Raw genomic sequence first — 15,760 nt, 5'->3', positions numbered from 1 at the left:
AATTTTAATCAAAATTTGCTTCCAAAACAAATTTTCGATGGTAAAAAGTTTAGTTTTTCAGCCATTTTGCTACCCAAACCTTTTACCATAAGAGTTTGTTTGGTAATAGGGATGGTCTTTACTCTTTAGGAATGTTTGTATAGCGATGACCGGAAAATCAACTTTGTTTTCACTCAAAATGTGCTTTGGTAACAAATTTTGATCAAAATGTCTTAAAAGGCAGTAATTTGGAAAAAAATATTTTAGAAGGTAGAAACTAGTAAATTTGAAAAACCCTATGTCAAAGGTAGTAAATTTAAATTTACTCTTAAGTTAAATGTGGTAGTTCTAACATACATTGTTGCCGTTCCATTCCAATGGAAGTCAAGACCATTTTCACAAAATGGTTTACTAAATTGAGTGCACTTCTTGCATGGTGTGGCAGCAGCCAGACAGCCACGGATGCGAATTCAGAAGCAATGTTCATCAACCTCCAGCTCCTCTTCATGTTTTCGTAGTTGTATAGATATATTGACCCAAATACCCCGCGAAATGCATGCTTAATATTCCCTCGAACCAAGATTACACTTTCTACTTTCCATTAGGGATTGATCATGTTAAAATTTCACACTTTGAAATCTTTCATCTTTTGTCCAGTGGTCTTGTATCTATGACCCTGCATTTTCCCCCTGCTTGCATTTCCTTCCACACGTTATAGTCCCACTGCTTTCATCCTTTTTTTTACTGGAAGATGTAGGTAGAAAGTATAACATTGTAGGAAGATTGAAATTTGTTAGAGGGAGTGGTAAATTATGAGTTTAGGTATATGTGATATCCACATAGAACTTCGACCCTCAGTTTGGGATGCTCTAGACATTGTAGAATGCAGGAATTGCTTTTCTATTTACTGTATGGATAAAGCAAGTAACCTTGTCTGTCGTGATGAGAAAGGTTTCCAGAGAATACTGCTGACATTGAAACAATTTTTCTTTTTTCTTGGTGATGGGAGCCTGATGAGGCTAAAGGTTTGGATTCTGTAAATAGAGATGAGAACGATGGAGAGGTGCAATCTGATTTGAAGGTATCAAACAGTAAAGATAAGGAGAAGCAAAATGAGATGGAATCTGATTTGAAGGTATGTAAAGACAAGGAGAAACAAAAAGAGATGGAATCTGAATTCGGCAATCAAGATCAAGATCAAGAAGGGGTGGAATCTGATTCAGATAGTCAAGATCAGGACGATGGGAAAATGCATTGTGATTCAGACGGTCAGGGAAAGCATGATGGAGGGATGCATTCTAAAACAAATATTGAGGATGATACGTCGTTGCAAGAGGACACTGTCACACTTTCTCTTTCTACTGTTGAAGAAGCAGCTACTAAAACTCTTGTTACTATGAATAGCGGGAATTATGCAATTGAGCAAGGTAATGACTTTAAACGTAGAACACATGACATACGGAACTAATGCTCTTTTCTCTTCCCTACGGTTCTAGACTACAGACTTTTCATGCTAATCGATATATTGTTGCAGAGACTTCAGGGAAAAACATCACTCATTCCGTACACAAAGCTTCGACATCCTCTACGACCGAGGTACTAAATAACTCTTTTTAAACCTTTTCCTTTGCTAGATCCGTCCGACCATCCCAATTTTTCTACCGCCATTAATTTAGATGGTTAATCACTCTCAATGTTGACCATTGATTTTCATAAATATATGAAGTGATAGAAAATAAAATTTGTGATGTTTGATTTATCAGAACAATTATTTTGACTTTTTTTTAATTTTTTGTTTTCTAACTATTAGAAGTATATATCATGAGAACGCATGATACGAAGTCCACATTGATTAATTGACAAAGTCTAATGAGAACAATTTAGATGATATGAAGGGAAGTATATCTTTACTTACTTGCTTCCTTTTCATTCTTTACACAGATTCACAAAATTGAGTCTACAACTACCAAATTTGAAGGATTTGATATAAGGTCGGATTTAATCCCTACCTTGCAAAAGATTTGGCGGAAGCATGAGAACATAATAAAAGACAGCATTGTGCGTAGTGGTGACATAGTTGCTAGGGCGTTGGAGTCGCTGGCCATTATGGTACGAATACTCGAGGACAACCCAGCCCAGTCCTTGAGTGACAGCCAAGCTGATTATTTAACCTCCACACTTTCTGATCTAAGAAACATATGTTTCAAAGTTTACTGGTTGGTGCCGTTTGTTGAAAAAGCTTTAAAAGTACATAGAAGCAAACCTTTGGTGGAATCTTTGAACAATCTCAGTCAGTTAAGTTCCCAAGTCAAGGAACGCAAAACAATCCTCCTTGATGAATTAGCTAAACTCAACGATGAAGAAAACAAACTGAGGGAAGAGATGGCGAAGGTGTCCAAGATCTTTTATGGTCAAGTTAACTTTGATGAACCTATAGGAGCGGGGCTCACATAAGCGCGTATTGATGATCAGCCAATGACTTAGTTGAGGCTCATATGGGACTTGTTTGCCTCACTCTATTTCCCGACCATGGTTGGTCGGAGCAAAGTTGAGATCTGTGTCTTTTCATGAATCACTAAATAGTAGTAATAGATTACTAGCTGTGTACCCAATGTGTACATGTGTTTGAGGTGGGGATATGAGCTTATCGGGGACTTGTTCTGAATTATGTTCAGTGCTCATGGTTGTATTAGTAATAACTGTTGTTCATGAGTTCTGGTGTACTGGTGGTTTATATTCTCAAAAAAAGTATTTTAAACTTCTACATCATGTGATGATCTTTCTAACAATTTAACCCCCCTTATGAATTGAAAAATGGAAATTCTTATGGTGAGTTAGTTTTGAGAAATGAGGTATCAGTTCTGAATATTTTCTTTGCTGTTTTGGGGGAGAAATAATGGATCTCATCCGTGTTAGGAAAAGTAGAAAATGCTGTTGCAGCTTGCAGGGCTGTGAAGAAGCATATTGGCCTGAATGATTGCTGGATGCTCTCTCGGCTTATTATAAAGAGCCTTGAATGGCATCTGCTACTCATCTACTTCTGATCGGTATGTATTATGTTCTCTGGGTTCTTTCGGCTTTTCTCTGTATGTCCATTGGATTCTCTATACTTTTATTTTTGGCAAATTATTGAGTGCAAGCAAGTGACCTTTTGTTTCCATCGACCTGCACCATCTTTCTAGCCTCTACCCCTAAAAGAATATGTGAAACAGAAGCATAAAAAACCCAGTGAAACAGATGGACTGATGGAGTAAAAGTTAAGTTGTCAGAAACCAATGTGCACAACATGGTCTTAAGCTACACTCAATGACTCAGATGTTATTATAACATTGCTATTTATTGAGGAGATATTGTCCTGAATGTGCTCAACATTCTCCTGTTATTTATAACATTACTAATTGATGAGGAAATGGTGTGCTAGCTTGGTTGTACCTTTGAGTATACTTTTTACCATCTAATTTTGTTTTTCACGTACAATAGTCAAATGTTTTGCCAATTTTTCGTTTAACCTCTCACCATTACACCAAGGAAGAACCTTCAGCGCGGTAATTAGCAATATACTCCGTATAATGTAGTATTGTATGGAACTTGTTGTGTATTCATTCCTGTTTTTGTTTGGTTTCTACGGATACCTCGTCTGTGTATGGTGAATTGGTGACTGAATTTTAACTGTTTATGTTGGAAATATATGGTTTCTTTCTACTTCAACGGGCAATGAATTTTAACCTGTTATGTTTCATTCCAAGATGATTCCTTGTTCTGGGAAAGTCAAGTTCGATGAACCCATAGGAGTAGGGCTCACATGAGTGTGTTGGTGATCGGCCAATCAATTTGTTAGGGCTCATATGCCCCATGTCACTTATTCACGTAACTGTATTCTCCCCTCATGGGAGGGCAAAGTTTAATGGTGTATTTTTTCATGAATTAAATCACTGATTAACTTAGTCATTGAGTATTAGTACTAGCTATGCGTAGAATTTTGTTTTGAGGTCGAGATATGAGCTTATTGTGGACTTGGTGTTCTCATCAATGCACGTGGTCGGATTGTAGCTTACTATCCTTCACGAATTCTGGTGTATTTGTGTTTAAATTCTCTAAGAGTGTTCTAACTTCTACATCTTTTGAGGTTTGTTTCTGATAATCCACCTCATGAATTAAAAATTGGAAATTATTACTGTGAATCAGTTTTGGAAAATGAGTTGCAGGAAATTAGTAATAGGGTGTCAGTTTTGTAAATTTCCTTTTTTCGTGTAATGACTATGAGTGGAGTTCATCCATGTTTAGAAAAGTAGAAAATGTTATTGCAGCTTGCAGGGCTTTGAAGACACATTTTACCTTGAACGACTGCTGGATGGTCTTCCAGCTCATCGGAAATAGCTCTGAAAGGCTTCTGCTCTTGCCTACTTTAAATCAGTACGTAATACGCTCTTTTTTTTTTTGGCAGGTTCTTTTACACTTTTTTTTTTACGGCTAGGGATGAAGGGATATGACCTTACTTTGGCAAGTAGAATGGTTTCTTCCCTTGTGATGCATGCCATTGAGGGGCAAAGCTATGATTGTAAATCTATATGGAGGGCGAGCGAGCGATCACACGTTATGAAGAACTAGGAGTCAGTTTCTATAATCGTAGGGGCTATAGCAAAATGGTTTGCTAAATTTGTTTTCAAAGAAAGGGAGGTTGCATAAATGTTGACCCAAATACCCTGAAAAATGCATATTTAATACTCCCTCTAACGAAGTTTATATACTTTCCTTGTTCGCTTGACCATGCTTTGAAAACACCATCATCTTTTGTCTAGGGTCATAAGGCCCTTGAAATAGTTCTTTTTTTACCCGGCGAATTAATGAAGTAGGAAGTTTGGAATTGGTTGGAGGGATTGTGATTTATGTCACTGTATTTCCTGGTCTTGGTCAATGCGGAGTGCAGATCTGTGTTTTTGTACTAAACTAGATTAGTAGCTAAATCGCATGTGTGTGTATATGTTTGAGGTGGAGATATAGGCTAATTGTGAACTTTTTATGATCCATGCTCATGTTAGGATGGTTGATTATTGTTCGTAATTTCTGGTGTAGTACTAGTTATGGTTTATAGTATACCGTCTTTAAAGTATTTTAACTTCTACATCATGGGACGATTTGGAGCTCATCCGTGTTAAACTTGTTAGGAAAAGCAGGAAATGCTGGTGCAGTTTGCAGGGCTTTGAAGAATCATCGTGCCCTGATTGACTTCTGGAATGTGGATGCTCTCTTGGCTTATTGAAAGTTGCCTACTTCTGAATACGACTTCTAGTAATAAGGTAACTAGAAGTCGATAAATAAGAACGAAGGGATACAAAACGACTTATTCCTAAGCAGAGGTAGCAATTGGGGTAGTCGTGTCGGGTCATGTCGGATCAGCCTACCTGGTCGGGTTATTTTGGGTCAAATGATGTGTTGGGCCGGGTTTGGGTAGGGTCATTATCGGGTCTAGTGATTTTATAATTTTTATCCCATTACTTTGATTTTTAACTACTAAATTTTATTTTTAGACCATTATTTTGTGGGATATTCTACATGGTACCCCTCAATTTTTCGACTTTCTACATGGTACCCTACATTTTTTAAAACATACATGATACCCCTAATTGTTGTCATTATCATTAAGTGTACCCCTAAACTTTATTTTCCATCAATTAAACTCGGTTTTAGGCGCTAGGTAATGACTTGGACGCGTAACCAAACTTTCCATTTCTTATCCCATGACATAAGTACTCTATTAGGCTCAATATCCATCTCGATCCTAATATTTATTGATATATATGGGCTAAAAATTTTTTGACGGAAAATGTATTGATTCCTTGCCAAATTTATTGAGACTATATGCAAATCGAGCTTATGTTAAAATTTCGACAATTTTAAGGATCCGTTTGGCAAGACATTTTAGGTACCTGATTCAAAGTAGCTTATTTGATCAAAATTTCAGGTACCTTTTTTTGTAAGCGTTTGGCAATTAGCTTATTTAACTAAATAAGCTATCTGAAATGAATACCTAGAGTAATATTTGAGATTTCAGGTCCCTGATTTGATTTGATTTTCCATTTTTACCCAATAAATTTATACTTTTAAATAATTATCATATCCTTTTACGTCAAACACTTTTTTATATAATCAGTTATCTTATCATTTCCTAATTTCTTAATTTTCAACTATCTACTATCTTATCAGTTACTTTTTCAGTTTTTGGTTGACTTTTCAATTTTTAGCGAACTTTTTAGATTTCAGCCATCTTTTCAGTTAATTTTACGAAACCGAGCTTAACTCTACTCTTAAAGTCTTACCCACCCAAGATAAGGTTACCCATTTACTCTAGTACCCTAGAAGAAAGGACGAAGAAACATGACGACGGCACCCTCCTCTAAAAGTTTCACCCGTAGTATAAACTCTTATCAATTCAACCGCCACCCCCAATATCTCTACACAGACACCGTATACCTCCTCCGTCCACCGCGTTCGCTCTCCTCCGACCGCCCTTGGATCATCAACCCAACAACCACCGCACGTGGCGTCGTTCTCCGCCATCCCCTCACCTCCGATCCCTATCTCTGTAACCTCCCTCGTTATTTCGACTTTTCAAAACTTCATCCTTCTGCAATCGCCGTCTCGTATCAATTCCCCGCAGCCGACAAGCTCGTAGTCGTCCCTGACCCGCTGTTAAACTCGAGATATAATGTCGATGTACGCCAATGTACGCTATTGGCTTTGTGCGGCGGCGGTGAACTGTGGGGATGTCCGGCGGTGGATGTGACGGCGTCATCGCCGTGGGTCAGGTTATCTCCGTCGGACAAACTAGATGATATTGCCGTCTTTCGCGGCAGGATATACGCGGTGAATAGGCGAGGAATAGTTAAATTGATCAATAATCATAAAGCTACTAGAATGATCAACATCGGGATAACCGTAATTTTTCAACCTGTAACTCCTACTTCAGGACGGTTCGGGTCGCGGAAACGGCTTGTTGTCGATGACAATTTTTTGTACTTGGTAGTTCGGATGGAGGAGAAAGTGTTGCGAGTTTTTGTGCTTCAGAAGCGAGAAAGGGAGTTATATTGGAAGGAGGTTTGGGGATTTAAGGGGGAGAAAGTGTTGTTTATGGCGAGGGATTATTACTTTTTCCAAAGGGCGTCAAGGAAGTTTCCAGGGAGGGAGTATAGGAACTGCATTGTGTTTCATGAGGCCGCATTTCCGCAGTATGGGAATGATTGTTGGGATTTCAGTCAGTTCACAGAGAGGAGAGACCAATTCGGTGTTAGTCGTAGATATGATGATGACATTGCTGTTTTTCGGTTGAATGATAAGTGTTTTGCACGGGAGGGAGAGAATTCGGGTTTTCCTAAGATTAATTGGTCACCTCCTGCTTGGATTTTCAAGGCTTCAGCTGTTCCAGTTCCAGCCGATGAATTTCAGTGTTATTCGGCTGCATCAGTGTCTTCTTGCCAATTAGAAAGGTAAAATCCAATTGGTGTTATTACATTTTGGAACGAGCCCAATATCTATTTTTTTATACAAGTATGGTATCATGTTATGTTGATATGTTTATAACGGTAGATTGGTAGTATTTCTGAAATTGTTTAGGTGCTAAGGGGTTGTAGCCTTGTAGGTATCAGCCTTCCACTTATGCAGCGTTCTTTTGCACATAATTCATAGGAAGGTTCTGGTCATTCAAGTTCATTCAGTTCAGTTAATTTAAGTTAACGTTTAATTACGTTGAGCTAACTTAAACAAGTTTATTAAGTTGTTTAAATATTTTTAGTGAATTTAGTTAAATTAAGATAAGTTAATTAAAATTTAAATTTATTCAGATTAGTCTGTCAAATTTAAGTACTTGAGGTTTAATCTAAATTTGAGGGGCTGAAGCCTGAATGGCTGATTGACTACTAGTAATGTGCCTAATAGGAAAAATTAAACTTTTACTACCTTTTCTCTGTCTTTTTTAAATTTACAAGCTCTTAAAATAATTTTTCGAAGTTACTAGTACCTTCTAAAATATTTTGATCAAAATTTGCTACCAAATTACATTTTTTAAGGTAAAAAGTTTAGTTTTTCGGCCATTTTACTCCCCAAACCCTTTAGCATGAGAGCTTGTTTGGTAATAAGGATGGTCTTTACTCTTTAGGAGTGTGAGTGTTTGTATAGAGTGACCAGAGAATCAACTTCCGTTTCACTCAAAATGTGCTTTGATAACAATTTTTTATCAAAATGTCTTAAAAGGCGGTAATTTGGAAAAAAAAAACATTTTAAAAGGTGGTAAATTTTAATGTACTTAAATCAGGTAGTTATTATTCTAAAATTCTGACATATATTGTTTCCATTTCATTCCGATGAGCCTAGGACCCATTTTCTCTAGCTCACGGATATGCAAAATGATTGCAAAATGGTTAACTAAATTGAGTGCACTCCTTGCATTTGTGGTAGCAATATCAATGTTAAAATCGCGATCCGGATCGTAGATACGATTCTATGATCCAAAAATAGATAAACGATCCAAATCGCTCATAGGATCGTTATGGGGTAGAATCGCAGTAGAATCGGTCAGAATTGTAGAATCACAGAATCGTTGTGGAATCGTACGATTCTATGTTTTGCCTATAATAAATGCGTTTTTCATGTAATGAGCCATTGGGCCACATGTTCTTACAACTTTTTAAGGCCTATTACACTCTTAATTGCGTTCATTGACTTATGTGGCCACTTAGTTATGTTAACCCGTTTGACTAACAAAAATAAGAAAAATGAAGTAAAAAAGACATAAAAATAAGCCCGAACTAAACTGGTAAACCTAACTTCATAATCCCATTTCTTTTGTCAAATACCCATGAACCCTAACTCCCAATTTAACATTCAACAATCTGCTATCATTACTTATCACCCATGAACCCTAAATAAGCTTTGATAACAAGTGCTGAATTAATATGTTGTCCGAGACTTCAATTGTCCCTGTCACTATTTTTTCAACAATAAGCTTTGATAACTAGTGTTGATATTAGTATGTTGTCCGAGACTATAATTGTTCCTTTCACTATTTTTTCAACATTTTGGTCCTTAGTTGCCGTAAGCAATGGTGACATTAACGGTTGAATTATCAATTCTTTTGTTCAAAAACACTCTAGTGGCTTTTATAATTATATAATTAATACTTCATTTATGTTGTTTTATAGTTAATTTACATATTTGTGAGATCCGTTCCATCAATCATGCCTAAACTAGCGAGAATCTTAGAATCGTACAATCCTACGATCCAATCCCACGATCCGATCTCACGGAACCCGAACGATTCAAAGTAGAATCCCGATCCTGGCAACATTGGGTAGCATCCAACCGATGCGAATTCAGAAGCAATTTTCATCAACCTCCTCTTCATGTTTTCATGGTTGCGTTGATATATTGACCCAAATACCCCCGCGAAATGCATGCTTAATATTCTCTAGAACCAAGATTATACTTTCTACTTTCCTTTTTGGGTTATTCATGTTAAATTTCATGCTTTGGAATCTTTCATCTTTTGTCCAGTGATCTTGTACCCACCGCGTGCATTTCCTTCCACTCGTTATAACCCTTCTTAACTCTTATGGCCCATGAAGTACGAGTTTTTTTTTTTTTCTTTTACTGGAAGATGTAGGTGGAAACTAGAAAGTATAATTGTAGGAAGATTGAAGTTTGTTAGAGGGAGTGTTCTATTATGAGTTTAGGACTTTAGGTATATGTGAATTGTGAAGTAATATCCACGTAGGACTTTGACCCTCAGTTTGGGATGCTCTAGACATTGTAGAATGCAGGAATCACTTGTCTGTTTATTGTATGGATATATATCGTTTATTAACAAGTATGCCCTTCATTCCTCTTTTTTTGTTCTACTTTCCATTTTGGGAAGATTTAAGAAATAGGGGTAAAATTACTCCTCTACCTTCTTATTTAGGAAGAATAGGGGCAATGTCATTTTGATTGAGGGAATGGTAGTTAAAAAATTAGGGGTAATAGTGGTAGTCCACCCATTTTAGCATACCAAATTTAGAAAGAGGAAAATTAATCGGAATAAATTTTGGAGAAAAGAGGACAACAAAAGTGAAATGGAGGGAGTAACCGTGTGCGTAGTGATGAGATTGGTTTCCAGAGAAGATTGCTGACATTGAAACATGTTTCCTTGTTCTTGGTAAAGAGAGCTTGATGAGGCTAAAGGCTTGGATTCTATAAATAGAGATGAGAATGATGGAGAGGTACAATCTGATTTGAAAGTATCAAACAGTAAAGACAAGGACAAGCAAGAAGAGATGGAATCTGAATTCGGTAATCAAGATCAACGAGGGGTGGAATCTGATTCTGATAGACAAAATCAGACTGCGGGTATTCATGTTAACCTTTTCCTTCGGTTCTCTTCCTTCAGTTCTAGACTGCGGGTATTCATGTTAATCAATATGTTGTTGCAGAGACTTCAGGGAAAAACATCACTTCTGCAACACCTAAAGCTTTGACATCCTCAATAACTGAGGTACTAAATAGCTCTTTTTAACCTTTTCCTTCTCTAGATCCATCCGACCATCTTAATTTTTCCGTCGCCACTAATTTTGATGGTCAATCACTCTCAATGTTGACTATTGATTTCCATAAATATATGAAGTGATACAAATTAAAGTTTGTGATGTTTGATTTATCAGAGCAATTATTTTGACATTTTCATTTTTAAGATTTTTTAATTATTAGAAGTATCTATATATCATGAGAAAGTACGAATTTCACATTGATTCACCAACGAAGTCAAATGAGAACAATATATATGATATGGAGGGAGTATATATCTTTACTATTTTACCAATTTCTGTGCTTTCCTTTCATTCTTTACACAGATCTATAAAACTGATTCGCCACCAACCAAATTTGAAGGACTTGACATAAGGTCTGATTTAATCCCTACCTTGCAAAAGATTTGGCGGAAGCATGGGAACATAATAAAATACAGTATTGTACGTAACAGTGACATAATTGCTAAGGCGTTGGAGTCACTGGCCACTATGGTACGAATACTTGAGGACAACTCGCCCCAGTCCTTGAGTGATAGCCAAGCTGATTATTTAAGTTCCACACTGCCTGATCTAAGATGTATAGGTTTCAGAGTTGACTGGTTGGCTTGTTTTATTGAGAAGGCTTTAAAAGTACATACAAGCAAGGGCAAGGGTTTGCTGGAATCCTTGAACAATCTTCGCCAGTCACGTTCCAAAGTCAAGGACCGCAAAATAATCCTCCGTGATGAATTAACTAAACTCAACGATGAAGAAAACAAACTGAAGGAAGAGATGGCGAAGGTTTCCAAGATGATTCCTTTTTATGGGCAAGCTAAGTTTGATGAACCCATAGGAGTGGGGCTCACATAAGCGTATTGATGATCGGCCAATCACTTTGTTGGGCTCATATGTCTCATATGAGACTTATTTGCCTCACCCTATTTTCCGGTCATGGTTAGTCGGAGCAAAGTTTAGATCTGTGTTTTTTCATGAGTTGCTAAATATTAGTATAATTGTACTAGATTACTAGTTGTGTGCCCTATGTGTATATGTAGTTAAGGTGGGGATATGAGCTTATTGTAGACTTGTTCTGAATTATGTTCAATGTTCATGGTTGTATTAGTAATAGTCGTGGTTCATGAGTTCTGGTGTACTCGTGGTTTATATTCTCATACGAGTATTTTTAACTTCTACATCATGTGAGGATTTTTTTTTAACAATTTAACCCCCTTATGTATTGAAAAAGGGAAATTCTTATGGTGAGAATTTTGAGTAATGGGGTAGCAGGTCCTTGACTATTTTCTTTGCTGTTGTTCTCATCCATGTTAGGAAAATTAGAGAATGTTGTTGCAGCTTGCAGGGCTGTGAAGAAGCATGTTGGCCTGAATGATTGCTGGATACTCTCTCGGCTTATTATAAAGAGCCTTGAATGCATCTATTTCTGATCGGTAAGCATGTTATCTTTTTCTGTGGGTTCTTTGGCCTTTTTTCCGTAGGTCCTTTGGGTTCTCTACACTTGTATTTTCAGCAAATTATTGAGTGCAAGCAAGTGACCTTTTCTTTCCATCCACCTGCACCATCTTTCTAGTCTCTACTCTCTACTCTCTACTACTAAAAAAATTTGTGAAACCTAAGTATAGAAAAACCCGGTGAACAGATGGAATAAAAGTTAAGCTGTTGTAAGGTTGTAAGAAACCAATCTGCACAACATTGTCTTAAGTGACACTCAATGACTCAGATGTTATTATAACTGCTATTTATTGAGGAAATGTTGTGCTGAATGTGCTCAACATTCTCCTGTTATTTATAACATTGCTAATTGATGAGGAAATGTTGTGCTAGCTTGGGTGTACCTTTGAGTTTACTTTTTACCATCTAATTTTGTTTTTCACGTACAATAGTCAAATGTCGTGCAAAGTTTTTGTTTAACCTCTCACCATTACACCAAGGAAGAACCTTCAGCGCGGTAATCAGCAATATATGATGTAGCATTGTATGGAACCTGTTGTGTATTCATTCCTGCTCTTGTTTGGTTTCTACGAAGACCTCCTTTGTGTATGGTGGTGAATTGGTGACTAATTTTCACTGTTTATGTTGGAAATTTATGTTTTCTTTCTACTTAACAGGCAATTGAATTTTAACCTGTTGTGTATTCATTCCAAGATGATGCTTTGTTCTAGGAAAGTCCAGTTTGATGAACCCATCGGAGTAGGGCTCACATAAGTGAGTTGGTGATCGGCCAATCCATTTGTTGTTGCTCATATGGCTCATGTCACTTTTTCATGTCACTGTGTTCTCCCCTCATGTGAGGGCAAAGTTTAATGGTGTGTTTTTTCATGAATTATATGTCTCTCAACTTAAAGTCATTGAATGTTAGTACTAGCTATGCATAGAATTTTGTTTGAGGTTGGGATATGAGCTTATTGTGAACTTGGTGTCGTGAGCAACGCTCTTGGTAGGATTGTGGCTAACTATTCTTCATGAATTCTGTGTATTTGTGTTTATATTCTCTAAGAGTGATCTAACTTCTACTTATTTTGAGGGTTGTTTCTCAGAATCCACCTTATGTATTAAAAAAGGGAATTATTAGTGAGTCACTTTTGGAGAATGAGTTGCAGAAAACTAGTAATAGGGTGTCAGTTTTGTAAATGTCCTTTTTGTTTTTCGGGTAATGACTAATGACTCATGAGTGGAGTTCATCCATGTTTGGGAAGAGTAGAAAATGTTATTGCAGCTTGCAGGGGCTTTGAAGACATATATTACCTTGAACGACTGCTGGATGCTCTTTCAGCTTTTCGGAAATAGATCTGAAAGACTTCTGCTCTTGCCTACTTCAAATCGGTACGTAATATGATCTTTTTTTGCGGGTTCTTTACACTTTCCTTTCTTGAAATCTTGAATGTACCAACAGGTTCTTTGTACTTGTACTTTTGGCAAATTGTTGAGTGCCAGCAAATGATCTTTTTCCATCCAACAACCAACAACATCAGAGCCTTAATCCCAAAATGATGTCGACTGACATGAATCATCTTTTTCCATCCACTCCTAAAAATTAGGCTTCTGCTCTTGCCTAATTCAATACAATTATACAAATACAATATCCCCATCCTCAATCCTATCAATTGGATAATTAATAATTAATTAGTAATATATTTTGTTCATATTCAGGTTATTATGCGTGTGAAGAAGATCTACTTGAAAAGTTTAGTGTTCATGATCTTGGCTCCTCTTATTTTCGTGTCGCTCTTTTTTGTGATTCCTGCATGTTCAAAGAATAGTGACCAACCCCCGGGTTGCGTCGATAAGGACCTGAAAATCTTTGAATTGCTCGTAAACATACTCGTTTGTTACATGATCGCAATTTGGTATATGATGAGGAACATGTTTGGAAACAATGAAACCGAGGTCGACATTCTCCAATGTTGTTAGTTCGAAGACGACCATTATATTAGCAATATTTGATGCTAGTGTTGCAACTTGCAAGGAATTTTTTGTGTCTTTATTGCTGAATCTGGGTTGATTGTTTCTACTTTCTACCCCTATACCTTTGTTGGATGGCTGAACTTTACAGCTTATGTCGGAAATTTGTACTCCCTAGTTTGTTTCTGCTTCAGCAGCTGATTTTTTGGTTGGCTTACATTGTTTGCAGAGGTTATCACGTATGCTTTTTGGTTTCGTATTATTATTCGGAAAGTAGTTCAACGGTCCACTATTCATCGAGTTCAATCGAAGGACCAAAGCTCAAACTGACATCAGCTGATCAGCTCATGACTAGACCACATTAAATTTGGTACAGTCCGGTGCGGAGTAAAGGGTCACGCTATGGTCTTATTCTGTTTGGTCCGTTGCTCAGAGCACCAAATGAACATCACAAGTCAGACGCCATTGTAACCGCAATTGGTGTTCCGTTTTGTATCTGGCTTGCTCCCCTCCGACTTCACGATTTTGTCGAACCTGTGTTTTTGTGTCGCTCAGGTGGTATATGAAGCAATGTAATATCAAGGAGCATCTGATGCATGGGAGTGTATGACTCGCCAAATTTACTTTTTTAGTGGTACATCAGTTTTGGGATCTTAGTTAAAATTTCCAAAGATTATTGTTTAAGATCGAAGTATTCGTTTTAAACCTTAAGACTGGTCAAATATATAGCAAATGACATGACAAATTGTCTAAAAGATACCAAAAATTGTCCCTATTACGTACGCAGTAGGTCTTATAAGAGACCATCTCCCACTAATTTAGGAGACATAATAGGGAAAAAACAAATTTAGTGAGTCGCTCACCCCATCATGTGAGAGGTCTCTCAATAACGCTAATGCTATTGAGAGACCGTCTCTCGGGAGCTTTTGTGTTACGAGTATATGACCATGTGCTAACATTTGAATTCGTTTTATTTTATAAAACGGATAGTCCGTCTTAAACAAGACTTATCGGGGTCTAAAATTCCTACCCCTAATCAATCACCGTCTAATTGATGTGTGCATGAATGCATGATCTCTAGACATGTTTATAAAAATGGGTTTAAAATTAAGTCCAACTAGTTTTAAATCAGTACAAAATTATACGGATCTACTTTTAAAATTGGGATAATTCATGTGGTGCCCCTGAGGTTTGGCTTAATTCACGTGATACCCCTGCTTTTAGGAATTTGCACATGGTGTCCCTGAACTTTCATTTTAGTGCACCATCTGCCATTTTTTTTTTGTTTTATGACGGTGTTAAAATTTATAATGATATAATGATATTAAATACAGTAAGATACCCAAGATGTGTGAGTCTAGTGGAATTCCAGGGTAACCTCAAAGCCTCCTAAGGAGGAATTGCGAGGTCCTGGGTTCGATTCCCTAGATGAACACTTTCCTGGGGACCTGACGCCCGGAGAGGGAATAATCCCCGCGGGAAAGAACTCACATGGTACAGGCGCCTAGCAGGGTGGGGCAGTAAGATACCATTCTACTCCACTCTACCAATTTGCTTTTTCACATTTGCCAACGCGTGTTTTACGCGGTAGATATCGTTAACTACGTATTTACAAAAATTATAAAAGTTAGATATTTTTAATGTACTCGTAAAGACGAATCAAACAAGATCTCACATGAATATATTTTCTGATAAGAGTTGGATTCAAAGAACTGAACTCATGTCTAACAGCGGAATTAACTAAAACTGAACAGTTGTTGAAACTGTCTGATTGTCAATGTTTATGAGTTTTGAACGGTGTAATGAATTGTCTGAAAGTGATTTAACGT

At 37.2% G+C, this 15,760-nt stretch overlaps 2 protein-coding genes across 3 annotated transcripts in view; both read left to right on the top strand.

The window, feature by feature from the left end:
* LOC141610878 (uncharacterized) overlaps positions 1-15,760 on the top strand; it is a 122,741-nt gene that overhangs the window by 2,024 nt on the left and 104,957 nt on the right. The window contains exons 2-4 of one of the 2 annotated variants that reach the window (XM_074429170.1): positions 1,024-1,406; positions 1,514-1,575; positions 1,921-2,741. The exons of the other annotated variant lie outside the window; for it this stretch is intronic. Of the exons in view, the coding sequence (XP_074285271.1) occupies positions 1,024-1,406; positions 1,514-1,575; positions 1,921-2,433 (958 nt within the window). The 3' untranslated portion in view covers positions 2,434-2,741. Of the gene's footprint in view, positions 1-1,023; positions 1,407-1,513; positions 1,576-1,920; positions 2,742-15,760 lie in introns of those variants that run through there. 2 annotated transcript variants of the gene reach the window in all.
* Positions 6,296-11,709, top strand: LOC141610880 (uncharacterized). Its single transcript, XM_074429176.1, has 4 exons — positions 6,296-7,463; positions 10,172-10,356; positions 10,440-10,501; positions 10,857-11,709. Exons 1-4 carry the CDS (start codon positions 6,355-6,357, stop codon positions 11,379-11,381), a joined length of 1,881 nt encoding a protein of 626 aa, XP_074285277.1. The 5' UTR covers positions 6,296-6,354; the 3' UTR covers positions 11,382-11,709.

The sequence above is a fragment of the Silene latifolia genome, chromosome 11 (genome assembly GCF_048544455.1).
Source record: "Silene latifolia isolate original U9 population chromosome 11, ASM4854445v1, whole genome shotgun sequence".
Classification (NCBI taxonomy): Eukaryota; Viridiplantae; Streptophyta; class Magnoliopsida; order Caryophyllales; family Caryophyllaceae; genus Silene; species Silene latifolia.
This window is presented reverse-complemented; position numbering and strand designations above follow the sequence as displayed.

Bases quoted from the DNA above. Each gene is read 5' to 3' on its own strand.
- LOC141610880 (XM_074429176.1), top strand. From the start codon at position 6,355: ATGACGACGGCACCCTCCTCTAAAAGTTTCACCCGTAGTATAAACTCT. The intron at 7,464-10,171 runs GTAAAATCCAAT...TTCTTGGTAAAG, and splicing joins TCTTCTTGCCAATTAGAAAG to AGAGCTTGATGAGGCTAAAG. The intron at 10,502-10,856 runs GTACTAAATAGC...TTCTTTACACAG, and splicing joins TGACATCCTCAATAACTGAG to ATCTATAAAACTGATTCGCC.